Genomic DNA, 27,805 nt, shown 5'->3' on the forward strand with positions numbered 1-27,805 from the left:
TCCGTACACAAGAAAAACAAGCTTGTTTTCTTTGCAACAGCATTCTTACTAAGACAAAAGCAAGAGGCTTCTCATCTGCTAATTGGATGTTTCAAACATTTCAGTCACTTAACAAGAGATGAAACAGCAGCCCTTGATGACCAAGTTCAGCTAAACCAAATAATCCTTAGTTAAAACAAAGAGCCTGAAAATCACTTAACCACAGGTTACTGAGGACTTACATGTATGAATGTGTAGAGGGAAAAAATATTTCTAGTGCAAGGTGAAGAGTTACCATAACAAGGCGGTCATCCAAGAATCCAGGAAACCTGTATATATTTTCAAAAATTCTAAAGTATGTTTAATATGACACTCTGAATGTTTTTGGTTTATTTCTATCTTCTGTGATCTATATGGGTGTATTGTTAAAATTTGCTTTCAAGGTTTTCTTAGCATGTATTAGGGCTATAAATTTACCAATTTATTAAATTATTGCTGTATCTGTGATGCAAGGATGCTCTGAGAGAGTGGACCAGACTCTATCAATACCTCTCTCTCACACCTGACCTCTCAAGTTGTCTAGTTCAGGTACCCTCTGCACCTCCTAGTCCTTCCTGTCTGACCCTTTCTCAGCCCACAGGTAAGTGCTTATATCTCAATACAGGAAAGACACACAGGTCTCAGTTGTTAAATGCTATTCTTTTCAAGGACCTCCCACAGTCCTGAGAGTGGGAAGGAAGAAAAGCATAGACAAGGAAGACATACATCTTCCCCTGTCATCCTCTGGGCTGAGGCCTTGTTTCCTTTGGGAATCAGCCCCTTATCCATCTCCCTTCCTCTTCTCTGTTGGTTTGGCTTTGTTCTTTCATCTTCACAGATTGCTACGAAACACCTCCCCCCTCCAGATCTTTCCTGTCATCACATAGGAATTTTTATTTACAACCTGGGACACACCTTATACATCCTGGATCACACGATTGAGAGAGTTCATTATTGTCTGTCTCTTTTGAATTTCCGTAATTACATCAGTGGACTTTGATTTTTGGACTGCGTTGCATAGAAATCCAATTTTACTCTCACTGAACCCATTGGGAGTTTTTAGTTTAAAGAAGCCTATACTACCAGTTGTTAATGGCAATTAAGCCCTTGGTGGAAACAGGGCAATATACACAGGGTTAGGCTACATCTCTACAGAAACTCCTGCCTAAGCTGTTGAGCAGAGCAGAGCGGGAAGCACAACTGCTGTTGGGAGCCATGCTTCCGTTCCAGCTTCCGCTTTGCTTTGGGAAAAGGAGAAGTCATGGGTTTTTCACTCTTTTTCAAAACCACTCAGTGTGCTCTGCACACCCTATCACTTTTCCTTTTGCCAATCCTACTCTTGCCCCAGTCATGAGGAAAGAGTGGAGTGAATGGCTTCTGTTAACATCAGCACAGCCAAGAAGAGCTGCACCAGGTCAGAGAGGAGAAGGGTGCTTTGTAGGTCCCTCTTGTGCAGGCTGTGTCCACCAAATGGAAAGGGACAAATTCTGAAACTTGTGGATTGCCTTTGGCACTTTCCCATCTCCCACCGAGAGGTGTCTTCTCCTCCATACCTACAGATCGAGCAACAGTTAATGTCAGGATCCTTGAGTATTCTTAAAAACAATGAAGTCACCTTCTGTTTCACCTTTTGTAGAGCTGGATGGATCTGGTCCCTCCAAACACGTTTCTCATCCTGCTTACTTGCCCACCCGCTTCACCGTATATCCCCAGTTTATGCTTCCTCCTTCTCAAGCTTACCTTTCCACACCCTAACCCAAGAATCCAAATCTTATTTCTACTTACTTGCTGTACAAGGGACAATTTAAGATTACTTCAAGTCCAAGCCATTACCACAAAGGCAGTGGTGGTGTGGTGACTTCATGTAGTGAGAGATGGAAAAGATGGTGGTGTACAGCCCAGTCCCAGGAAGAAGCTAGATTGCTCATAGCCTGGGTTAGCCAAGTCCTTCCTCTGTTTCCAGCTCTCCAGTCAACGTCTCCTTCCTACTCATTATTAATAGCAAGCTCCCACCACCTTTCTTCTCATATCCTTCCCATTCCTTCTTAACAAAATACGGTCTCCTCCATTGCATGAATTTATCCTTTTTGCTTTGTTTAGTCTGCAGATTCCTCAGGACAGAAATCCTCTCTCCTTCCGTCTCCTTTCTAAACAAAAGTCACCCATTATTTGCCACTTCATTGCTGATGGCAAAGAGCACTGACCACATCCATCTTTCCAAGTTACCTCATCAAGTTGCTCATTCTGGGAAGAGATTTAGGCCTCCTGAAGCATAAAGATAAAATGCAAAAAAACAACCTTAGGTAGGACATCAACTGGCAAAGTATATCAAGTTGGAAGGACTTTAGTGTTTTCTCCTTGAAAATATTTTCCCTCTAAACATATTTATTTGTATTCTCTGAGATAGTCTCTAGACTGTGGAGATCAAAGCACACTGGAAATCCAGCAGAGTTTTAAAGTGCATTAAAGGTAGCGTGTTTCAAAGCCACATGCCTGAACATTTAAGCACCATGGAAGAAATGAAGTAGCAGGTGGTAATACATGTAAACATGATTGTTCTAATCTTCAAACTTTTCAACTTGTCAAAGCCTAACTCTGTGACACAACGTTTGACAAAGAGCAAAAATAAAGGATGCTGCATGCATACAAAGACACACAGGAAAGCATAAAGCCCAAGGACACCAGTCAGCTTTGGGGTTTCTCTTTCAGCTACACATCTGCTCTTGCAAGTCATTTACAGCAATAAGGATGTGGATTTACCAGACTTAAGTGGAACCTGGCAAATCTGAGCATGGAGCGAGTGCTTCTTTGGAGATTTAAACAGAAAAATGTAGTTCTCTGCTGCGTATTTTTCACCAAGGAAAATAGTATAAAATGCCATCCGCTACAGACTAGTGGCATTTTGTAAATGTCTGCATATTGTGAATAGATAGATATAACCAGTCTTTAATGTTTCTCACTTAGCAACTGAAGCATTGTCAAAATATTTTCAGGTGGTTTCAGAGAGCCAAAGTGAGACAAAATGCATCTATTTTTCTTTTTATTACTCCTAAAGAAATGAGAACATAATAATGAGAGATATCCACCAGATCTAACCCCTTTCCTGCCTTAACTTTTGGTGCTTGTTTTCTGATCAGCTGTAGCTGCAAACAGAAATCTTCATCACCTGAGGTCCTGGCATGTAAACTAATAGTTGCCCATTTCTGTCTGCTTCACATTTCTGCGGTTTCTCAGGAAATTCCTTACTCATTGCAAGTTAGCACTGCATTGCTGAAGTCAGTGGTGGTGAGATACTTGTACCCTGGAACTCAAGATCACTCATATTGATTTCATTGGACTTTGGATTAGAATTTGCTGATTTCAGATCTTCACTTTTTTAATATTATTCTGTTTCAAATGCCTTGATTTACCTCACAGCAGCCTTATCTACTATCACCACAGATTTTAATGAAGGCAAAGTGATTTGATTTATCACTGGTAACTAGAGCTTTTCTAGGAACCACTATTGAAGGCAGAGGGTAGTGGGGAGCAAATAAAGATAAACTGATTCTGTATGCTCCCAAAGAAGAATACTTCTTGCTGATTCAAGGTTGTTGCACATTAAGAAAATATATCTATGGCTCCTGAGCTTATTCTCCCTGTGGATTAATGATCCATAAGGGACTCCTTGTACCAAGGAGGAGTAAATCACCCCTCCTGCTTTTGGAAGGCAGAAATGTGACTGGGGACATAAATGGTTTTGCATTTCTATGAACTTTGCTGTTGCTCCTTGGTAAAAGATTTCCCCTTCTGGAATCCATTAAAATCTATGAATCTCAGGCAAAGACTGTTCTTCCTCCTCCTGTGTTCTGTGTGAGATGTTTAATCTCTGCATCCTGGGGACATAAACATTTGTGAGCTGGAAACAGAGCATGAGCCAAGCCCTTCACTTGGAGTACGTCCTTTGATTTTCCTTGCTTGTAATGAATGAAACCTTTCATTTCAACAGCATCTGACTTGTGTCAGAAGGTTCATGACTAACTGGAGCAACAATGGGGAGGCAGAGATGGATGGAACTGTTTAAAATGTGTCATTGCTAAATAAGTAAAGATCAGCTTTAAATATGGGGGAAGAAAGCAAGAGAAGGTACGACTGCATGACTGCTTTTAAGATAAAGTGCAGCCTGGACTTTTTCCCCTTACTCCTCTTCATGACTTGCATTTCCTTTACAGAAAAGGTCATGCCTTCTCTCCCAGGCTGCAACAACCCCTCCCTGGGCAGGAAGCATATCCTGTGTCCTGTTTTCTCCAGAGGCCGGTAGCAGAGCAGATGGGAGCATGACTTCCATGTGGTTGCTTCCACTGTGTTGTTTTTAAGTGACCAGAGTACCGAATTGCTGGGTAAATCCCTTCCCTTTCAAATGCAGTGTAGCACAGCCCCAGGACCTTGCAGAGTCTGGCAGCTGCTGGAAGTGGCCAGAGGGGGAAATGCAAGCTACTCCCTTTGGAGGCGTTGGAGCCTATTTTTGTCAGATATGAAATTGCAGCAGTTATTGCGGGGGGGCGGTGAGGGGAGTAGGGGTGGGTGGGCATATATCCTGTAATTAAAGATTGTGTCTGTGACTCATTCCAGGGGAGAGGGATGTATTTTTATTATATTCCTCATTCAATGAGGAAAATAGGCTTGGAAACTGGAACATCTAGCACATGCCATTTTCCACCTAAGTGATTTCCTTCACAGCTCACACCTGAGAAGAGACTATCAGTCCCTAAGGGACCAGCCCTCCCCAGTCATGCCCTGCTGCCTGCAGCACACAGCAAGGTCCAGGGTTTGTGGGTGGCTGGGGGAAGTCTGCCAAGGAGATACTGATAAATATGGATGTCCAGCTTTGCAGATGATTTTGTTTGCCAGTATTTGGCACATTAAGGTAGCAGCTTGATGTCTGTGGGCATAGGCATCCATATCCCTAAGAGGATACTTCTCCCCACCCCAACCCCCACCCCGCACTGAACATAATCCTGGGTGAGGGGAGATATAGAAAGAAATGCAAAATCAGTCCCTTAACAGGCGCAAAACTATGTCATGCCAGCTGTGGCCAAGGGTCGTATCATCTCTCCAGACTCCCAGGGCACGCATATCTGCCTTTCCCATTCCTCATCCTTGCTGGGATATTTCCAATCCATCTTCTAGCTAACAGTATTTGGTACCAATTTTTTCCCATCCTTTGTTTCACTACCATTGCACAATCAAATGGTGTTGTGGCATTACCAGAGCTGCCTGTGTGTTTTCCTTGGCCCTTACCAGCTGGCTGCTCGGTTACACCAGTATTAAGAAAAAGAGACTTTCTTTCCCAGGGACACTGCCACCTCTTCCCATCTGCTGCAGTACCCATGACAAATGATTACCAACATTGGTTTGATCCTGATGGTGCTGGGTATTCTTGCCTAACCAGGACTTAAATGTTTTTTTAGATCTGCCTATGAAAATGCTGTAGTGAGCATGGAGCTGACGTTCCGCCTTTCCCATTACAGCCAGCAGCTGATGCCTAATGGAGAGTTAAAGCACAGGGCAACCATCTAGGGATCTGAGGCATGGGAAATTCTTGAGCCAGAGTTAGTATTTCAGTGTTTAAAGGGTTGCCTTGGGGTATAAAAGCTTTTGCATTTACCAGAGTTTCTCATATTAAATACTTTAACGTCCTGTTCACATCCAGACTCAGGCTGGGTCTGTGGGCTGTTTTATCCACTTGGCAGGACTGAGCCTTGCCTCCCCCTCTTCCCTCTTCTTGAACGAGCTCTTTTAACTTGTACTTGAAGGAATTCAACCTTGGGAACTCAGCATTACTGAAGGCACAGCTTGTGTCAGAGAGCAAGGCACTCTGCCTTGTTTCCCCAGGTAACCACAGTGCCTCCAGAAGCCACGCAGACATGCACACAGTTGTGACTTTATCCTTTTGTCCCCTCTAACAGCCAGCTGTGCAGCAGGAGCCGGCCCCAGAAACTGTACAGGCTGTTGTGTGAAGCTGTCCACGCAACCCAGCACAGCACAAGGGTGTTGACACGCCTAGCCCATGTCTGGGAATGCAAGCGGGATAGGGGAAGCCTCTGCCACTCCTTCTTCCCTCCTCATTCAGCAGAGCTCCTGCTTGTCAGACAAAACCCTTCAGTGGAAGGCTTTAAGGAAGTAAAGCCAGGCTGCTGTGTATGTCCGTTCTTACAAAGCATAAGCACATCCGAGGGAATGTTTCTTGCTGACTGTCTGCTACAAGGACTCCCAAGAGCAAAGAAGCTAGGAAGACAAGCCTTAGAGCTTCTGCCTATGTGTTTAACTCTCATGAGGGTGGCAGAGGCATGGGGCAGGGCTACCACATCTCATGAAAGTAGCTTAGTGGATTTAGAAACAGGCATTCAGGTCTTGTGGAATAAGGAATTAAATTTAACAGACAGGCCCTGTAAAAATGTGGGCTGTTTTATTCACTTCTTTCAGTTTATTCCATCTATGCAGACAGAACCAAAGAATGTGAAGGGATGTGAGCTTTATTCATCTCTAACTTGTAACAGATACATACTTGTGTCCAAGCCTTGCCCTAACACGAAGTACAGCATAACTCCTCCTGAAATAAACTGCAGCTCACCCATATCTCGGGGTGGAACTTGGCTCTTAAACAAAGTTTAATGGGAGTCTGCTCTGGTTGAACTCTACTTATGACTTCATATTTTCCAGTGTTGTGCTAACGCTGTTGGTTTGTTCATTTTTCTTTTTTTTTTTTTTTTTTCCCTCCATTATCTTTATACTAATAGGTGTTTCAGTGGGATAACTTGACCTTATGATACTGTTAAAAGCAGACTTCTCTGGAGGCAATGTTAAATAATTTGGGTGTGTTATGAAAGGGCTTTGAGAAATTTGCAGGCTTTCATGATGGCTTGAGAAGACAGAGGTTTGCAGCCTCTTAGGCAGCATCAGCTACTGAATTAAACTGGGAAGCTGGAAAACAGAGAAGATGGGCAGAGACTAAATATGATGATGTTGATGATTACTCCTTTGTTCTATCATGCTTCTAATATCCATAAAATGGAGTTTTTAAAAGTTTTCACCATTGGTCTAACAGAGCAGTTGGAATGCAAGACACATCTGCCACCAACTTCAAAGGGAGCAGAAGCTGTGTAAAAGATCTTTTGCAAATCCCACCTTGTATGTGTACCACTTGCTATTTCACTTTGTGTATTGGAGCACTGCTCTGCTTTGATACAAGTGCAAATGGGACAGCAGGAACTGCTGCTGCCCCTTTGAATTCTGCAGTGGAAGAGCAGCATCGCCCCAGGGAGGGAGAGTGGTACATAGTAACAGCTCTGCCCTAGAGTCCCTATTTTGACAGCTGAGAGAGGAGCCTTACTTCTTAGTGCATTCCAATATACTCTTACACAGGGAATACCAAGCCCAGCTTTCTCCATGGCATTTTAAAGCTACTGTATTTCAAAGGAGTCACTTGGCTGTAAAAATATGGAGTTTTCTGTTTCATTCAGAATGGCCTAGCAAGGAAATGTCCAACTTTATCCAGCTGGTTTTCTCCTTATACTTGTCTATGGGGGGACAGTTTTTTCTGAGTGTAGATTTGCAATGTACTTCACCCACCCAAAAGAACATTCCTGGGTTTTGCCCGCTCTGTCTGCACCTAGCAAACCACTCCCAGTTAACAGACCGATGGACAGTGAGACTACATGATGATTTGGATCAGGTTGCCAATAGGTAAATACCACCCACCTCTTCCCTTTTGCTGGGCTGGTTTTCTGCTGGATTAGCTCGAATGGAAAAGGGTTAGGAACAGGAATGCCAGTTCCTGCTGCAATGTAGCAGCCAGCTCAAGCCACAACAATTCACCCTCAGCTTTCCTGCATATATATTTCATACATTTAGGAAAGGAGCAGCCCAAAGGCTTTGCAGTAAGTGAAAAATATGTTGATCAGAGAAGTGCCATAGCAAGCATTAGTTGCTATTGAAAAGTACTAGACCATATTTCTTTGCTTAATGACACACATTAATCCTCCACTGAAATTGCCAGGGCTCTCCAAGCCAAATCTGGTTTTAAAGGTTTAAAATATAGTCCAAACCATAAAAATGTAACATTCTGACCAAAAAAAGGAGCTGAAAAAAATCTCAGCAATGCCTCTTTCGTTTTTCCTTTGCTGTTTATACCACTAAGGATATCATATACAAGCTGCGAAATGGTTGCAAAACCATGGCATTTTTTAAATTGGTGACCAAAATATTAATATTATCCAAGTACCCACTGCTACTTCTGTTTTCAGTCCAGTTTCCTAACGAAATGAGTCTTATGTGTTCCTGCTGTCTATCTGTCTGCATAATCATCTGTTCATCCATCTGTCACCTCCCATCAAGAACTTTTGGATGCACTGACCAGCTTCAACCAGATCTGAAAGAGAAACAGAAGCCCCAGAAATTATTATCATTCTCCAAGTTATATGAAAGTCAACACTTGTCTACAGAGAGCCATTCAAGTGAGCAGTAACACAAAAAGGACTCCGTATTAGGAGACTAAACTAAATGGAGTTCTTTTCTAGTTAGGAATGTAGTAGCATTAAACTTTGGCACAATAAGATGGCTTTTATAAACATGACTGCAAATAGCAGGCAAAAGCTGAGTGTAAGACACTATTTAAGCACCTGTAGGGGAGACCTAGCCCTTCTGACCAGTACATGTCGAAAGGTCTGCAAAAAAATCTACTGAATAACTTATAGAAAGGCTAAGCCGTCAGCACAGGCTTTGGAAAGGGCTGGGATTTATTTTCCCTAATTATAGATATATCTATAATATATAGAAAGCTAGACTTCTAATCTAAACTAATCTTCTGGGTTTGCTGCTTGGTTGATGAGAAAAGAAATTCCCAGTCCATCCCCCAGGATTCATCCCACCTCTGTTGGAACTGAATGGATCTCCTTCAAGAAGGCATGTTTAGAATAGCATAGCATAGAATAGAAATAGAGTAGGAAAGGGAAAAGGGAAAAGGGAAAAGGGAAAAGGGAAAAGGGGAGAGGGAGAGGGAGAGGGAGAGGGAGAGGGAGAGGGAGAAGGAGAGGGAGAGGGAGAAGGAGAGGGAGAGGGAGAGGGAGAGGGAGAGGGAGAGGGAGAGGGAGAGGGAGAGGGAGAGGGAGAGGGAGAGGGAGAGGGAGAGGGAGAGGGAGAAGGAAAAAGGAAAAAGGAAAAAGGAAAAAGGAAAAAGGAAAAAGGAAAAAGGAAAAAGGAAAAAGGAAAAAGGAAAAAGGAAAAAGGAAAAAGGAAAAAGGAAAAAGGAAAAAGGAAAAAGGAAAAAGGAAAAAGGAAAAAGGAAAAAGGAAAAAGGAAAAAGGAAAAAGGAAAAAGGAAAAAGGCAAAGCAAAGGCAAAGGAAAAAGGAAAAGGAATTAATAGTTCCAGCTGGACCGGACACATTCAGTATACAGCTTCAATTAAGTTTTTTCATGCTTAGCTCTGTTAATGCATTCAATATGCTATTTGTCAAATAATGTCAGACAACTGTCCAAAAATAATAAACAAGCAAGATATTTTTCTTTTTTTTTTTTTTCTTTTCAACAATTATTGCACAATCTGTCTAGAATTGCTCAGATAAATGATAGATGGCAAAGAAGTTTTGCTAAAATTGCTCAACTCAATTCAGACAGCTTGGACTGATACGTAAATGCTTTTGAGATAATAAAATGGGCTTTGTCTTTTTAAATGGAGCAGATATGCAAATGAAATATGAATATTCATTGCAGAATCCTTGGAAAATGGGAAATGTTGTTGCCCTGGGCTACTATTTGCCTTGCAAGTTTCTAAGGTGTTTCAACACGTTTTATTTTCTTTGTTCAATATGCTCAATATTTAAAGCATTTGGAAGATTGTTTCCATTACAGGTATCTCCATTAATAATATTAACCTCGTCAGTGCTCCAGGAAAGATCTGTGTCCCTAAAGAGCATATGCTAAACATCCTGACATTTCCACTTGCAATGCTTACTACAGAGCGCCTTAGGCAAGCACTGGTGTAGGAGCTGGATGTAGATGAATACAATTCATATCAAATAAGCTAGAGGATGAAGCACAGAGAGTTCCTGTTTGCAAGAACTGTGTCACCTGTTGGACTGCTTTGCTACAAAATATTGGTGGTGGCAATGAGACATAAAGGAAGAAACCTGGCCGTGTTGGGAAAATAATTATGCTTTTCTAAGGAAAGTAGACTAGCACTACATTCTTTGCATTGTCAGGATAATATTTTTGTGCGTAACTGCAGGATTTTGCCAGGCTCCAGGTGATTTCTAGATGACATCAGCTGTAATTTGATCATATCACCTGTAATTTAAACACAAAATCAAGATTTTTCATCTCAAAATGAGAAACGGACTTTATCAGCCTGAATAGAATAATCACCACATTTCTTTCCTTGCATGTGTGTGTTCATTAAAAGAAGTTTTCTGCCAGCAACAGAACCAGTGAAATACTCTTCCTTTTAGATTTATGTCTCTGCTCCCTAAAAATCCCAGCCCCAGCATACAACAGCTCCATCCCACAACAGCTCCCCATTCAACTCGCTGCAGCTCCTCTGGATCTGCATGCATGATGCCTGGAAAGCATGTGCTGCTAAACAGAGCTTAAAATTGCTGAGTCCTTGCCCCCGTTCCTTCACTGCTGGACTACTCTAGTCTCCCTTTTCTCTCCAGCCTACAGTTTGCATGAAAATGGAGGCAAAGTGCTTATGTTTGCCTGCTCTTCCTTTAGAAACAGTTGCAGTTTAATAACGGAGTCAAAACCTGTGAAGGTTACAAGAACATTCAGGCACACAGCAGGGACAGAGAAAATTGATGCAAAAATGGTGCCAAATGTATTCAATGGAAATATTTCAAAGACTAACAAACATTTCTGTCTGTCTTAGTTAGGGGGCCTCATTTTAACTGTTCGTCTTGAATAGTTCCATATCCATAAAAATGGGCTGTTTCAAATGTAAAGCCTAATCTTGAGAAGTTATTAAGGTCATAATGTCAAGCACGGCAACATTAGGAAACACAGAGATCACCTTATCCTCTGATGACATGGTCAAAAGACCTGAGAGTTGGGACTGGGGCTGGTAGAGCTGTTAGGTACAGATTAAAAGCACATCTTGGTAAATAATTACAAGGAATTTAACAGTGTCTTACTGCATTGTATAACCATTTACACAAGGGGTTGGGAAGGAATTGTCATGTTCTCCAAAACCTCTTGGCCTCTGACTTTCCACTCAAAGGTTCTGGCTCAAATTTTTATGCTTATGTTTCTAACATGAAAAGTTTAGGTCACCAAAGTGTGCTTCTTTCATGCGCTGTTCCTCCAGAATTACAAGTTAAGTATCTGTTAGAGGTTGCCAGATGGGCTTTCACTATGTCCATAGTCAGTTCCTTTGATTACCTATGGTCATTTGTAACATTTGTAATAGTTAATCAATTAAGACAGTGACTCCTTTCCATTCAGCTTTGATCTCAATGAATGAGCAAATGGCTGGTTTGTTCCTATTTTGATTCAGAAAAAACTGACTAGATCTTAAAATTGTTGACTTTGGAGGAAAGTCAGGCAAAAATTATTTGCCAGATAGTGTTTCTTTCAAAACTTTCCCAATTAAAAAGCCCCCAAAAGGAGTACTTTGGTCTGATGAAGGTAAGGGAGGTGGGAGGAAGAGGGACATATGCAGGGAAACATCCAGCTTGTGGACTGTACCTTATGGATTGATTCATACCCCTTTTGTCACTCCTTTAATGAAGCAATACCAGGTCAATTCACCTTCCCCAGCAAGATGTTGTATGTTTGGTGCATGAGCCAACTTTGATGGTTCTGGAGGAAAAATATAAATGATGGCCTGGTTACATTAACGTATTTCCATGGAAAAGTAAGGAACTTTTGACAGTGATATTACTATAAACATGAGGCAGACAAAACAGGGCACAACTTGGAAGTTGCCACACACAGTATTTTTTTGGAAAAAAAAAAAAAAAGACATTCTTTCAGGTCCACACACTTCACACACCTTTGTTTGATAAGAAGGCAGCATTGGCTCTTCAGACATCAAGCAGCTTTCCCATAGGAGCACAGCAAAAACCCACCACTATACATGAGCAGCAAGACCACCTCTGGGTGGGCCTTGGTGGCTTCAAACATCCCATCTCTAAAACCAAGATTTTTACAGCATCCTTTTGTGAGCTTCACTGCCCTCTTGCTAAGGAGCTCCAGTCCCAGGGAGGCAGCTCCTTTCTCCAACTTTTCCTTTGCTCTGGATTTCTTCACTGGCTCCGAATCCTTCTTGACTTCCCTGATGCTATAAGCAGCAGACAGATCCATCTGAATTTCTCTGCCAGTTTTTTACTGTATATATACATCAGTGTGAACACACAGGACATGTTAAATATCTGTTACGAGAGAGGGCATGGGCCTACAATAAGCTCTCTCTCAAACACCACGCTGTACGGGAACTTTAAGGTTGTAACATTTAGTACTTCTAAGGTGGGATTGCCATTTTAATGCTCTTACTGGATGCACTTTTCTTAATTGCCATCAAAATCGGTAGTTGGTATTCAGCTACCTTGAGTTAAGGAGTTAAAGGACTCTAAAGTATATTTCTAGTAAGTGCAAATAAAATGAAAAGAAAGAGTATGTGGTTCAAACCAAAAAGGGAATTGGGGATGGAGGGTTCTTTGGAGGGGATAAGCAGAAGTTTGATTTAATTGAAAAATCTGTGCTTTTATGGATTATGTAATCCTTTAAATAATTTTCTTCTTTTATTTTTTATTACAAAATATAGAAGGTCTGTTCAGTTTGAAAAGATCCTTACTACTTTTCACTTAAATAATTTCTCATATTTCATGAACATTTCCTCCTTGTCCCTCTTTTCAGTAAGGATATCATATGATTATTTTTTACAAGCTCATTTTTAGTGTCTTTCCATCTCTGATTTTCCCCAAGACTCAAGTGCAATTCAGCTTCACAAAAGAAGGAAAAACTGTGTGAGTGAAGCCGTTACTTCCTCAAGCATTAGAAAACATGTTTTCTCTTATCTCCTTTATAACATTCTAGAATGGTACAAAAATATTTTGCTGACACTGCATACCAGAATCAAATAAGAACTGCTAAAATTGTGTGGCAACCCTAATCTAATTAAACTAATTTGACAATATCTTTTTATAATCACTTTATTACAAAGTTTGAAAAGTCTTGAATATGTTTTTATTTTAATTGGATGAAACTGGATTTTATTGTCTCAGGACTAATGATGAAGTACTTGCTAGCTAGAATAGCAAGAGGATTGGGCCCAGTGCATTTTAATTTTGTAGATATTTTTAGTCAGCATGATTTACCTCACATTTGCAGCACTGTCCATATAATTACCAAAAAGATCATCTGGTTGTTGTTGTTGTATGTCACCATTATTGTCCTTATAATAATTTAGTATATAAATGGAAGCCAAATTATTCTGTCTCTTTTCCAGATTGACAGATGAGAAACTGTTCCTTAATTTTGAAAGAACAGCCTTGATGTGTTTTATTATCTAATGGGAGATGGTGATGGCTTTTTCAGCAGAATGTGTCAAATTGATGGGTTCAGGCTGATGACCCTTCAGGATAAGAGATGCCAGCTCTGGCAGGGCACTGCACACTTAGTGGCAAATATTAAAATAGGTAATGACTTTTTTTTTTAATCCAGAAAGGCCTTAGTGCAATGCATCTGATATTGTAACACAGGCCAGAGAGCAACTTGAGCAATTAACATATTTTTAACATGAAGTTTTCAGAAGTTGGCTCAACTTGTTTTTACACATGCAGCTGCAGTGAACCAGTTCTAACTATAGCTTGTAAATTAAATCAGTGTGCTAAGGTTAATAGATTAATGATTTTCTCATGAATGCAATGTATTGGCAAGGCACAAACAGAAACCAAAGGGCAAGGAGGACTTACCACCATTGCATAAACAATGGAGATGTTAAGACTTCATTAGTTCTTCCATACTAAATGTGTGGTAAGAAAAGTCTTGCATCAGTGGTGGCAATAGGGACACATTAAGACTTGCTTTTACAGTCAAGAGGAATGATGACTGCAGAAGAGCGTACAAAGCACAAAAAGAGCCCCTGAGAAAGGAACAGTTATAATAAATACATTTTAATATACATAATATTAAAAAAATAAAAATTGCAGAAATTATAGTAAAGGCTTTTAAGAATTGCAGAAGCTTCCTGGTAGACTCTGTACATTCCTCAATACTTCCAGAGGTTTATGTTTTACTGAACCCAGTCAAATACCTTACTATCATTTTCAGTGGAAGCAATTATACCAGGGATGAGTGCTTTTGAAACTCCAACTAAATTCTTTACAGAAAAGGGCAGTCTTCCTTTAAAATTACAACTTTTAAAAAATAATGCAAAATTAGTATGGTATGTTGTATTAGGTCAATTGATACAATCCAAAAGATAGATAATAATTTACTAGACTCAGTATTACTGAGTCAACTGTATTTCATTAATCTCCAGTTATACTTAAAGCTCTCTTTCAAATGTATGTATGTCTGAAAGAACAACCAGTACGGAGGCAAAATCCCTCTCTGAATCCCATTATTATCTGGTGTGAACCATGAAGTGGATATTATTCACTTTGAACATCTCCCTTGTTTACTGGAAGTAAGCAGATAGATTTTACTGCTATTTAAGAGAAAAACATTAAACATTTAATAGTTGAATTCAAAAGCCTACAGATTGCTTATGCACCTGCGACAACACAGTCAATATTTGAGGTGGTTCTACAAAGCACATCCATAGATATACTGAGATAAGGTTGGGTTGTTCCTCACCTGGAAAAGTCCCCCTAGCAGCAGTATTTTTCATAAGGTGGTTAGGTGAGCTGATTGAAGATTAAATCTTATGGCGCATTTCCTAGTCTGCACGCCCAGGAAAGCCCTAAGAAGGAAATGACTGCCCTAAGGAGCTCAGCTCATTCACAGGGATGGAATGAATTTCAAGCATTTCTTATGCAATAAACAGGCACATCAAGAGAGAAAATGAGTTGCCCAAGAAAGCGCTTAGAGACCTACCTGAGTGCAATTTAGCAGCCAAGGCTTTGTCTGAGATTGTAACCCCAAGCAGGCAGCAATGGAGCATCATGATAAGAGATGGCTTACGTTGCTAAGAATGAAAAGCGCAAGCTTGTGGGTAGGAAAATCCTGAAAGGCAGGAGCAGGAGCAGTGCTGCCTGACTGGTGCTGAGTGACTTTGAAAACTGGGTTGTAAAAGCTGCTTATCGCACACAGATATCTGTATATTCACTCAGTTTGACTCACCCACTCCAAAACAGCAGCATTACCCACAGCTGCAAGGAAATTGTGACAACACAAACTGTAATCCGGGTGTGTGTGTGTGTGGTGTGTGTGTCTTTCTATATTCAACACTACTTAGCTTTAATTTGGAGCTTTGTCTCAGGAAATGAGAGAGACACTGAGAAGTTTGGGGTGAGGTCTGTGTTATCCCATCAAATTGCCCTTCTGGATTTACACAGCAGAGAGCTGGTAATTTGCACCCTTGTCTATTCCGTATGATGATTCCCGTGCATTCATATCAAATGTGCTGAATGGGGATCCCTTTGCAGCTACAGTTCTCCTTTCATGCTTTTTCCACGTGTAAATCCATAACAAGCAAATATGTAGGTACTTCAATTGCTAACTTACAGTGTTGAGTGTAAAACCACTAAGGGTGCAAGTACCAAATGTTTGTGGGGTTTTTGTTTTTTTTTTTTCTGGAAACTCCTTTAGCAGGCAAAAATTGATGCCTGAAAAACTACAAAGCTTGAACCTCGCTACAAGTTTATCCCGTGTGTCACTGACAGTAGCCACAGAAGCATGTGTCATTGTTTTCTGCAAGTAGTAGGATCTGAAATTGTGCTTTCTATGCTGGATGGGAGAAAGTATTTTGGGAACGAATATGGCTCTTCCCATCGTCATTTAAGTTGAATAGCTTGTCAGTTTGAATGCCTTAATGTGGTAATGCTCCTAAAGTAGCTCACTGATAAGTCTTGCGTCTTTATCAGGATTCTCATAATGCTTTGTGTTTTCCTTAAAGATCTGCTTCCTGGTGTCACAAAAGCATACCAAAACCTCAGTTTTAATCGACAAAGCACATTTTCTTCTTTGGAATTGTAGAGAAGGGCAGGGCAGGAAAGTAAGGCTTGAATGAAGCTCAGGTATGAAAGAAATGGCAAATAAAAAAAAAAGTTTTAAATTATTTTAAAGCCAGTGTCATAATTTTTAAACAGAAAGTGACTTATGGCTTTTACTGGTTGAGATTTGTGATTTAAAAAATAAAAGAAACCATTGCAACTGCCAGGAGAAGTGCATAGCAAAACAAGGAGAGTGCTGAACCTCAAACATCTTCACTGTTGGACCTGCCTCCTTCCAACAAGTGCTCCTCAGCCAAACTGGAATGGGATCAGTTTAAGCTAGAAAATACCTCTCAAAATCAATAAAAGTCAAGTTTTATTTGAAAATTGCACCTGGAAGAGATGCTTTAACAAATTTACCAACAAATTTAGCAGGAAAACTCACCACTGACTACATTAAGATAAAAGCTAGTTGTACTGGCTTTTCACCTTTGAAGTGCAAAGCCAGAGATCTGCCTGCAGCATTTAAGTCAGGAATATTCCTAGGGTTTTCAGAAGCTGCTGCTTTCTCATCATGATTTGATTGATGAGAATGAGACAGGTAGCAATTGTACTTCTATTGCAAAATTCCTTATCTGTAAGTTTATGGGCAGAACTGGAATTTGATGAATTTCAGGTCATGAGACAAAGGCATTTCTTTCCCTTCATTCTGGCTTTTAGAAACATACTTTCCAACAACAGGCAATTTGATTTGTATGTTCTATTCTTGATTTAGCCAACTGATTCTGATGGCCAGAGATTTTATGAAAAACAAGTTTTCCCAGAATCTTTTGATTTCCGTGTGTCATGGCAACCAATAGCACTAAATCACAACGCTGTCTAAATGCTTTTGAGACCAGATTGTAGCTATGGACAAGGGCCAGTGTAACAGTGAGAGGAAGTTTTGCAAGGACAATTTAGCAGCAGATAACACAAAAGATGTCCTTGAAACAAGGGAAAATAACCAAAACAGGTGCAACAGCAGTTACTGAAACACCATCCTCTGAGTGCTCTGACTGCAAAGGAGAGCAGAATAAAAAAGGTACAAGAAGGCCAAAGCCTACAGCCATCAGCTAAAAATTCCTCCACTATGATAGATACCTTTTTTGCCTCAGAAGTGAAGAGTCAGTCCCACAGTAATGCAGTGTATTTCTCGCATAGACTGAGCTGAAGTTTAGAGAGACCATGCTGAGGTTCCTGACCAGGTGTAGATTCTTGTCTGGATAGTGGCTGTCGTCTCACCTCTGCTCTGGGAAGACGGCCTCATTTCATGAACACATGCCTTGCATTTTCTTCAATCAAGTTTCACGAAGGCTGATACTGCTTGTATCAAACGACACTATCTTCCTTTCCCCTGCCCTGCCCCTGCCTAGCAATGTTTTGATATTGCCATGAATTACTTCAATGTTTTTGGACAAAATGAAATTTCAAAGGCTGTGAGACAGGCATCGAGAGTCCCTCTCTCCCCACCAGCATTGTTGCTCCAGAACTGATCTGAGGAGCAGATCCTGGCAACTTCTGGTCATTGGCAGTCACTGCAGTGTCCTGGCACTCTGGATAATGCAGTAAAAAGGCCACCTGGGAGAACAAGAAGCCTGTTCTGTGGTCACAAGTCAATGCACAAAGGAGAAGTCAGACTCTCATGCTTGCAGTAAAATGGGAATTGTGGTGAGTAAAGCCACATCGTGGTGTTAGCTGGCTGCTGAAAGGCCCAGCATCATCAGCTTAGCAGATCAGTGCCAACTACACGATAGCTCAATATGGGTCCAGCATCCCTCTGGAAACTTAGAAAGTACAGTATGGAAATAAAAACTTTTCTGCAAAGTGATGATACTGTAACCCAATATCAAAAAGCACTGTGGTGGCAAGTACTAGAGATAAGGCACCTGCTTGTTATCTGCATCTGAGAGGCACCTGGGAGCAACAGGAAAGAGCAGAGAGCTGCTTGCATGCCTTTTTATAATTAAAGGGATAATGATTTGATCTGGAATTAATGTTTGGAAGCAAGCTGTGTGGCTAGGGAAGCACTTTAGAATTCACACCTTCAAGTATTTGATTGTTGTAGAGGAGCCTGCTTTGTTGGCATGCAGCATATATTTGGTATATAAAGAAGTACAGAACAATTTGACCTTGAAGCAATTAATCTCTTCTGAGGCACACGGGTTTTGAATGGACATAGATGTAATTAGAGTTTTTAAATTACACAAGGTGTGCTCAACCTTTCTGTCAGTGTATAGCTGGAAGAAAGTGTGGGAAGGATCTCTAGGGGAGAGTAAAGTATTCCTGCTTTCTAGAAAAAAAACCATCTCCCATGTTTGGGAAGAGGGTGATTCTTTGACTCCTAGCTGTCCTCAGTTTATTGCAATTTGATATAAGAGACTGCTCATAAGTAAGGAGAAGGCTGCTGATGGTGTCTTATGCTTGCATCATATATCACAGATTTAGCAAAAGAGTCAGCTATCAGCCATAGTGCCACTGTTGAATTTATAGAAGGATTTGGAATTAGCATTTTTACCTTTTCCAGAGAACTTTTCTATCTACTGTATTTACCAAAGGGAAATTAAAAAAAGACCTCACATAAGGCTCTTTGCCTTGTTCAGAAATAAATGTCATTTAGAATTGTAAAAATAGTATAATAATAAACAAAGAAAGGAGTGTCCTGTCATAAACCTAGCATGGAAAAACTCCAGGAGTTCATCACCTTCTCAGTCATCCATATAATTCAAGTCTAAGTGTGCTGATACCAACAGCATGAAACAAGGAGCAGAGAACAAGGTCAGACTTGTACCCTGATCACCTAAGGGGAAGCTAGTGAAGAAATGCTTGTCTATATGAATTGACTTTCACTTGAGGTCTGTATCTAATAATGAGAGAAAAATCCTCACCATTTTTTCGGATTTGTTTTCCTCTCCCCTTTAAAATACTTTGGCTATTCATTAGTTGTTTTGGATATTCTTAGTAAGTGCTATAATTACGACAAAAATGTAATTAAAATTCTAACTGCTCTTTCAGCAGCTTACAACATTTCAGACTGATTTCCTACGTCTTGACCATGTCTCTTACCTGGTCAGGTACTTCTTTTTTGCATTTAAATTGCAAAGTTATCTTTTTTATATAAATTATAATCCAGGAAAGAATGTAATTGGATTTATCAGCACCAAATTCAAACTTACTCTAAGTGGGGACTATATTTTATACCACGCACATAACAGGCTTGCCTTCATTCCCAATGTAAGTTTAAAAGAAAACAAATGCTAAGATTAAAACCAGGGTATTGCAAATAAATAAATACTAATTGAAATCAATAAAGGCAGATTAATTTGCATCAAATCAAGATCCAGACCATACTCCAAAGAGCCATAAATGGGAAAATAAATAAGCACCAACATTTTTTTCCTCAAAACTACCTTTCTGAGAGGCATTGCAGTACCTAAACCCTCTTAATTTAATCATTCACTGGAGGATGTTACAGGTAAGTGCTCATAATAAACAGTGGGTGTTTCCCTCAGGGCCATGATAGTTTGCATAATGTGCTAGCTATTTATTTTCCAGTGTTATGGTGACAGAAAACTGTTACAGTACAGCTAACTCTAATGAGAAGTTTCATAAATGTCTTTTGCTAACAAGAGATCTAGTTTAAGTTCTGAGTTTCAGAGGTTAAAATAATACAGCACCACCAGTACAGTTACTGCTGTTACATATGATCCAATTCCTTTTTCTTTAATTAACTTTTGTATGTTCTAATCTATTTATAGATGAAGACATCGAGACCCCCACAGCTGGAGCAGATGTGGCTGTTATTGGAGGTAAGTAGAAGACCATACTAAGCAGCACCATTAGAATTAAAACAGCAGGTTAGCTGGTTTCTTGCATTTTACAAAACCCCTGCTTTGGCTGACAAGGCAACAGGAGTGGCACAATTAGAGTTAATTAGACCAGTGGGAAATCTGCTCCCAGAGGGGCTATTGGCAAGATAACAAGATGAGATAATGAGCATAAACCATATAGAGCAGTACCAGCCCCATCCATTCCTTATTTTAGGACAAAATACCTAACAGTCCAGCAGCAAAGTCAACTTCTGATATTCTTCATTATTCAGTGGGCCAAGATTGTCATTTAATACAGAACTGGTGTAACAGCTTTGATTTGAGCCATTCTAGCTCATACCAGCTGACCCTTTATTGTTACAGAATATACCACAGTGCATTTCCTGGTGTTCCATTAAAGCTCTCTCATCCATTTAAACTAAATACAGTTGTCAGGATAAATGAGCAAAGCTACGTTCATGGAGAAAACCTGTCTTTTTATTTTTATTGTGTTTGTTCATTTCCATGCTAACGCACTAATTTCAGTCATTCACAAGAGGGTATACCAATCATTAGTGAAAATTAGTGAGGTTCTGCTGTTTTTCCCTCAGGTCCCATCTCCTGTAACTTTAATTTCAGCTTTCTATGAACAAGTAGCAGGTAAATTGATTTGTACTTAGTCCCTTAGGCTTATTAATACTGTGCTACATCCAAAGCCTATTAAAGCTTCTTGTGTCAAGGGATACCAGTGAGGTCCTAAAAATTGATGAAGCCCCCACTGCAACTACGATGCTATTATAAACCTAAAGTTCTTCGTACAAGTAATTTCATTTCTGCTAGCAGTAACCTCACTTTCCAGAACCAGGCACCATAAAATCTGTGGGATAACATTGCAGCCATGTTTTTTAAGACATAATTATCATTTTTATTTACCCTGCTAATATTTGCCCATTCCCATGTTTTCGTGCCAACTGGATATCCCCACTCAGTTTACTGAAGCTGAGAAATCTAAAGCTTTGGAGATACCCATTCCTGCCACACATCTTGACCACAGTGGACAGAGAAGAGATACTGTGTACGTACACCTCATAGTCTCTGTAGAATAGTAGAGATTTCCAAGGAGCAATTCATCTGACCAAATGTAGGCATTCAGTTCTAGAAGAGGAATAAACCTGCACACATACCATCTACTGACAGTAGAAGAAGCCCAAGGGGAGTAACTTAGATGAAGCCTCCTGAACTGTAAATGCCTACCATCAGTCAGATTACTTCCTACTTAGTGTGTCCTCATAGCAGCTTTATACTCCACATATGGGATTTTCCTAGGAATCTCCTGTTCTGGTGCTTTTTACTGTGTATTTCTTTAATGTTTGGTTTACTCCTGGAGCCGTGTGAATCTAGAATCAGCTCAGTATCATGTACTTGTACGGAATCACAGCTAAAGCGTTTATTAAGTGGATCCCAATTGTATGCAAAAACTGTTAAAAAATTAAAAACCACACAAGTTGAATAAACTTCAAATAATTTATTTTCACAATTCTTATGTGAACAATTTGATCTGGGAGGAGTGGGATGCATCTTGTAATTATTTAGCAATGGACTTGTCAGGAGTACCTCTCTTTTATGGACTTCTACGTTTCACAGTAGGAAAGAAAAAAAAGGAAAGAGCTCTGGGAAGCAAGGACACACAGTGTTCTCTGCACAACCGCTCCTGGAACTTGAATTTACTTTCCTTCAGTAGGAATGCTTCCTATCACCATTTAGTCTTATGCACATTTGGGTTACCTATGGAAATTTTTGTCCAGTCAACACATTGCCAGTAATTAGCCTTAGTCCAGGAGACAGGGAAGATCTGCCCAGAATCCTTTCCTCCTCCCAGGTGTCCCTTCCACGTTCATTACAATCAGGCTTTCCTAATCAGAGCATAGCACGAAATGGCAGCTTGCAAATAGAAAGCAGTACTGCAGCTACACAGCTCTGCTATTTGTTGAACGTCTCCTAAAAAATACCCAGTGCCCTGTACTTCTCCTGATACTGAGGATGTTTTTGGAGGCAGGGCCAGGTTACCTACACACTTGCCTGGACATATTTTACTAGAAGAATAAGAGAAACCTACCTGGGTTTTCCTTTATGTCCTCTTATTTCTCCTCATTTTGTAGTGAACTTGTATCTCCAATGAGTTCAACAAAACCAAGCCATTGATTTGAAAGAAAGCTAGTGAGAATTTGACCTGCGTTCCTGCAGTATCCATACCCCATCTGCTTTTTTTGCAGTGTCAGGCTCTGTTCTGGCTCTGGCCACCACAACATGCAAACACCTTACGATACACAGGCTTTTCCCTATCAAGTAATTAAAGTTGTGATGTTTGGCTGTGAGACACTGCTTCTATTTTATTACTGGGAATACATTTAACTCGTCTTTTTCCTCTAGGTGTGATTGCTGCGGTGGTATTTGTCCTCATTTGCCTGCTGGTGGTGATGGTCCGGTACATGTACAGGCATAAGGGCACCTACCACACCAACGAGGCAAAAGGAACTGAGTTTGCTGAAAGCGCAGATGCTGCTTTGAAAAATGACCCTGCTCTCCAGGAAGCAGTGGATGAGAGCAAAAAGGAATATTTCATCTGAGAGGCAAGGATTTCCATGGAGACTTCCCCAAGGGAATCAATCAGAAATGCTACATCAACAGAAGGGCTGAGAGATGGATAATATGAGGAGACAGGCAAGCATCCTAATTGAAAAGTATCTCTTTACTTTTTTTTTTTTTTTGTCACTGCGTTGTTTCTTTTCCTCCACCGGTGAAGAACTAAATGCCAGATACTTGCCTGTTGATTTTATTAGCAACACAGCTGGTCACAGTTGAAATCAGTATCAGATAAGAAGAAACAAAATCTCAGTATGAGTGATACACCAACACCAGGTACAGATAGCAAATGTCAAGCCTTGACATTTGGTGAAAATAGCAGATGCCAATGGAAAACACCCTCTTAGAGCTAATGATGCATCCTATGTTGATATGATACAGAACTACCTGAAATTGAATTTCAAATGGTCACAGAACAAACATTAAACTAGATAAAGCTGATGTAGCTGCAACAAAAATAGCTTTATAGCCCAGATATCTCCCCCTTCCCCTTAAATGTGCAATTTTATGGGCACAGGGGACTTTGTTTGTTTGGGGATTTAGATTGGGAATTTTTACTTTTTTTTTTTTTTTTATTTTATATATATAAAAGTCAAAGACACTTCAAAGAAATAAACTGAAAACATGGAAAATGTAAGAATGAAGGATTTTTTTCTAACTTGCTCTGCATGGCAGCTTGAGAACTGCAAAATGTTGGAAGTCACAATGTAGTGTATAATAGTCAGTGGACTTACAACTATGATTCCAGTTAGTTGGTAAGTTCCCTGCACGCATGCATAAATAGATAGAAATTAAAAGGTAAAGCATTTTGGTTTGAGCAGGCCTTTTGAAACAATGGAGCTCAGTTAGATTTTTTTATGTAAGATATTTTTGCCTGAGTATTTATTTATTTATTTCGCATTGGAAAATTCTCTTGAATGCCCGCCAGCAGAATTTTGGGTTTTTTCAGGGAGAGGAATTCAGTTCTGGTGCAGATACAGATAAATCTTTCACAGATGCAACTATAAGACTGCCACTATAAATAAGCTTGTTCATCTGCATCCCACTGGCTTGTATTGATGTCTCCCTCTGTATGGCCTCTGTATTGTGCTAAGTAAGAGAATTATACCTACGATCGATGCTTTATTATAAATAAATAAAAAGATTAGTCATGGTGGGCCTCATGAAAAGATCTTGTTCCTCGCCTAAGAATTGATAGTGATGAGTTTCTTTACCCCAGTAAGTTGGCTTCCTAATTGGAGCCCACAATTAGCTCTGGAAAGGGGATAATTGTTCTCTGCACCTGCTCATCCCCAGCTGCGATGGTGCCCTGGACTACTGAAAATAGAGGGGGAGAAACACATGATAGCAAATAAGACATTGATGAGCTCTGCTAAATTCAGTATGTTTTTTCCTGTGTTTTAATCTATATATGTATGTACATATATATAAAATTATCTACAACTGTGCTTTCAAGTCATTGTTGATGATCACTTGTGCTCATTTCTTGGCACTAAAGCTTGGAAAGCTCCTGGACTCCAGTATTCATTATCAAAAATGCTGGAAGAGAAGACAGATCTGAACAAGAAAAGGGGACTTAAGTGACAAAATGGGACAATTTTGTCTTTTAATCACAATCTCAGTCTTTTCTCAGTTCCTGAAGGAGATGGACTCTGAATTATTCTTAGAATCCAAATGCCTTTGATTTTTTAATCTTAAATCCCTGTGTGCTTGCATTATAACCAAAGAATATCATAATCGTGCCAAATTTACTAAATGCTGAAGATATTTTTTGTAATATACTATTGCACAACCATGTTGTATTCTGTGGCTAGTGCAGTATAAAATGCACAAAACCCAGCACTAGTAGAGCTCAAATATTTTGATATTATGCATCTGACTCTTTCTTCTAAGGTACATTACTATTTTATTCTTTTTACCACTTTTTTGTAAGATATCTCGCTTTATTTTTCTGGGACAAGTGTTGGAGAAATTAATTAAACTTATCTGTAAGACTGAATTTGTAAAGCTGAAGACCCCCGACCCTCCAGTTCAATAAAAATGTAAATATTTCCTCTGAAGACAGGGTAAATGGGGTGACTTGAGCTCTGCGGCATCTCCCACACAAGGTGTGGGAACACCAAAACACTTTCGGGCAGTGCTAGCAGGACTTACAGAGGACTACTAGCCTCTTGTTTCCTTTCATATATGCAGAACCATGTAATGTTAGTTTGGCTGTTAAAGAAAATTTACTTTAGAGGAAGGTGTGAGGGACATGGGGAAGAAATTCCTGCCTGTCTCCCCAGTCATAAAATTCTGTTTTTTTGCTACTTGAGCCTGCTGATTATAATTAGACAACTGTGTCATACTTGATACACAGGAGGACCTGAATTAGTGCCTCTTTTGGGGTGCGTGTGATTTTTGTAATTATGGGGTGAACTGAGACAGACTAACTGTCCACGCTGGAACTATAGAGACCAGATTTTCTGGTGGTACAACATAAGTTCAGTGGAGCTCAGCCAATTCTTACCAGTTCAGTCAACACCAGGCTTTGTGTCATTGCTTCCCCTAAATCTGAACTGAATGCAACTATGGGTCTTTGACTATATCACTTCTTAGTAGCTTAATTAAATCTCTTTATCCCATTTTCCCTGTTCATCTAGGCTGACAAACAGTTCAAACATAGAGGAACAGCTTCCCTGTTGGTAATGAGCCACTTTGAATACTTGCAGAGCAGTGACTATAGCAAGAGCTGTGGTTTCAGTTAGTTTATTTTTCACAGTATCCTTTTGGGTTCCAGGCCTTTACATATTTGGAAATGACTCAAGCACACTGAATGGAGAGAAAAGATGGTTTGTGAAGATTTTCTAATTATTTGGGTTTTTCAGGACAAATTTTGCTTTGTAATGAAGAAAGCTCATGACATGTGATGACTGGCAGACTGTAATGGCTTCATCCTGCTATTTTCTACTTATACAATAACTCTACTGTCTTAAGTCATTCAATGTAGTTGTGAAAAGAGTGCATGACAAACTTCCTATAACATTTAGGACTAATTAGCAAAACATCCTTCTGCAAGCAACATGTTGTGCTAAGACAAACATCATGTGCAATGCTGAAGCATCCCAGTTGACAGCCATAGCTTTTGATCACTGATGATGAAATGATTTTTACAATTTGCTTCCTGAATAGAATTAAGGGAACAGTTTCTTTTTCTCCCACATACGTTCACCCCAGCTCTCTCCACTGCTGTGGCCTGTTGTCCTGCAGCTCTCTGGTGCCCCATCTCCCCAACTGTGACTGCCATTCTTGCTTGCTGTCCCCCAGGTTCCTATCTAGACCCCTACTGCCTTTCCTATGGCAAATGATTGGCCATTTACTTATGCATTTATTTATCCGGTTTTATCCATGAAGATACCATGTCCCTCTCTGTCAGACCAGAACCAATTTTCAAAAAGGTTTAGGTTTGGATTGCCAATCCTGTGTCAAATTTGGTCAAACATGACCAACCTGACCTGAGATTGATTTACAGAGTCATCGTGTATGCCACATGTTGACAGAAAATGGGTTTAAAATAGCACTGCAAGTTCTGTAGTTAGTCAAATTTAGTGCTATAAACTCCAGTGTTCACTAAACAAGGGAGAAGCATGATGATCCCTCAAGCAACTTGTTTTTTTCCTGAGGCCTTAATGCCCTATGAAAGATTGTTGAATCCCACTTTGCATAGAAAGCCACAGGTCTACTTTTAAAAGTATAAGTCATTTTTAGATGATGTACAGGAAAGCTGTGCATTGAAATAACCAGTATTTGCTGGAGCCGGAATAGAAAAGATAAACATGATCTTGTAGGAACATCAGACATTTTTAAAAGATATATGGAAATGACAAGAGTTAAACACAAAATTTCTGATTATGTGGGTGAGCTTTAAGATTGGGTCCATGGAGCTTTCAAATTCTCTCACTGGAAAAACCCATTGCTTTCAAAGGAATATGAGTCTCTTTTTAAATCGTCTCTTGGGAAACTTGAAAACAATCTTCACAGATTCAATATTCTGCTATTCTGCTTTAACATGTGGAACTCAATTTCTTCTAATTTTTGGAGCATACCTGTACAGTCCTCCCCTGCACAAAAATGACTGCTTGCCAGCGTCAGCCCCTATAGCAGCATTACAGCTCAGCAGAGTAATTCTGTCCAAAAGCAGCCAGTCACAAATGTGTGTCTGGCCACCCATTGCTGGACCCGGTATGCATATTTTTCTGGGGCTTGGCCTCTATCATTCCAGGTTTTCCTGAGATCCAATGTGACATTGCACATTAATGCGGTCCTGAGGAGGATTTAATCAGCCACTAGTCAAGGTAACTTTTTTTTTTTTTTAATTTTATTTTAGAACAACAGGACCAAATCACTTTGGGGAACTATTAAAAGTAGTTCCATTGGATCCCTCAGAACATCAATATCAATTTTTCTTTTAAATCAAGCCTAAGGATCATTGGTGGAACACCAGGACAGGAAAAAAAAATAATATCAAAAAAAAAAAAGAGGGCTATTCCTTTTCAGCAAGGAACGCAGACAAGTGCTGAAACATTTATAGCGGCAGGAAAAGTAGAATAGCACAACTAGCTAAAGCCTGTGAGGATTCCTCACAGAATACAGAGAACATCTAGACAAGATGTACATTCATGAAAATATACAGACTAGGAGAAACTAATTAGATGTCACTAGAGATGGAGAGCAGTTTTTCATCAAACAAAATAGATATTGCTGTTTGGAGAAACCGAAGTGTATTTACTGAAGGTAACTGCTGACTTCAAATTTCTTTGAATTATATGAGGTGTTTGAATTCCTTGCATGTGCAAGTCCAATCAAAAAATGCTGGTAAATACACACCAAAAGGGTACTCACCTTAAAGTGTTAAGAGCTGTTTACTGCATTTTCTAAAATCTTTCACTTCTTCACATAAGAAAACTTTGTATGTTTAGAAAATGCAGAAGCTTCACAGCAGCAGTTCATGTAAGGCAGAAAACTGAAGAACCCCTGAACAAGCAATGAGCACACATCTGATGTCTGGAAATGCAGATAGCTGATAAAGGAAAATAATGATATCAAACAAAAAGTTACACGATGAGTAAAATTTCCAACCATGTTACAAAGGAATTAAAAGTCTATAGTAGTAGAGGTCCTTCTCTAGT

At 39.9% G+C, this 27,805-nt stretch overlaps 1 protein-coding gene across 1 annotated transcript in view; it reads left to right on the plus strand.

The window, feature by feature from the left end:
* GYPC (glycophorin C (Gerbich blood group)) overlaps nucleotides 1-27,218 on the plus strand; it is a 34,722-nt gene extending 7,504 nt beyond the window's left edge. Inside the window, exons 2-3 of the mRNA XM_040603151.1 lie at nucleotides 19,944-19,994; nucleotides 22,425-27,218. Of these exons, the coding sequence (XP_040459085.1) occupies nucleotides 19,944-19,994; nucleotides 22,425-22,621 (248 nt within the window). The 3' untranslated portion in view covers nucleotides 22,622-27,218. The remainder of the gene's footprint in view (nucleotides 1-19,943; nucleotides 19,995-22,424) is intronic.
* Nucleotides 27,219-27,805: the final 587 nt, after the last annotated feature.

Source organism: Falco naumanni, chromosome 8 (genome assembly GCF_017639655.2).
Source record: "Falco naumanni isolate bFalNau1 chromosome 8, bFalNau1.pat, whole genome shotgun sequence".
Classification (NCBI taxonomy): domain Eukaryota; kingdom Metazoa; phylum Chordata; class Aves; order Falconiformes; family Falconidae; genus Falco; species Falco naumanni.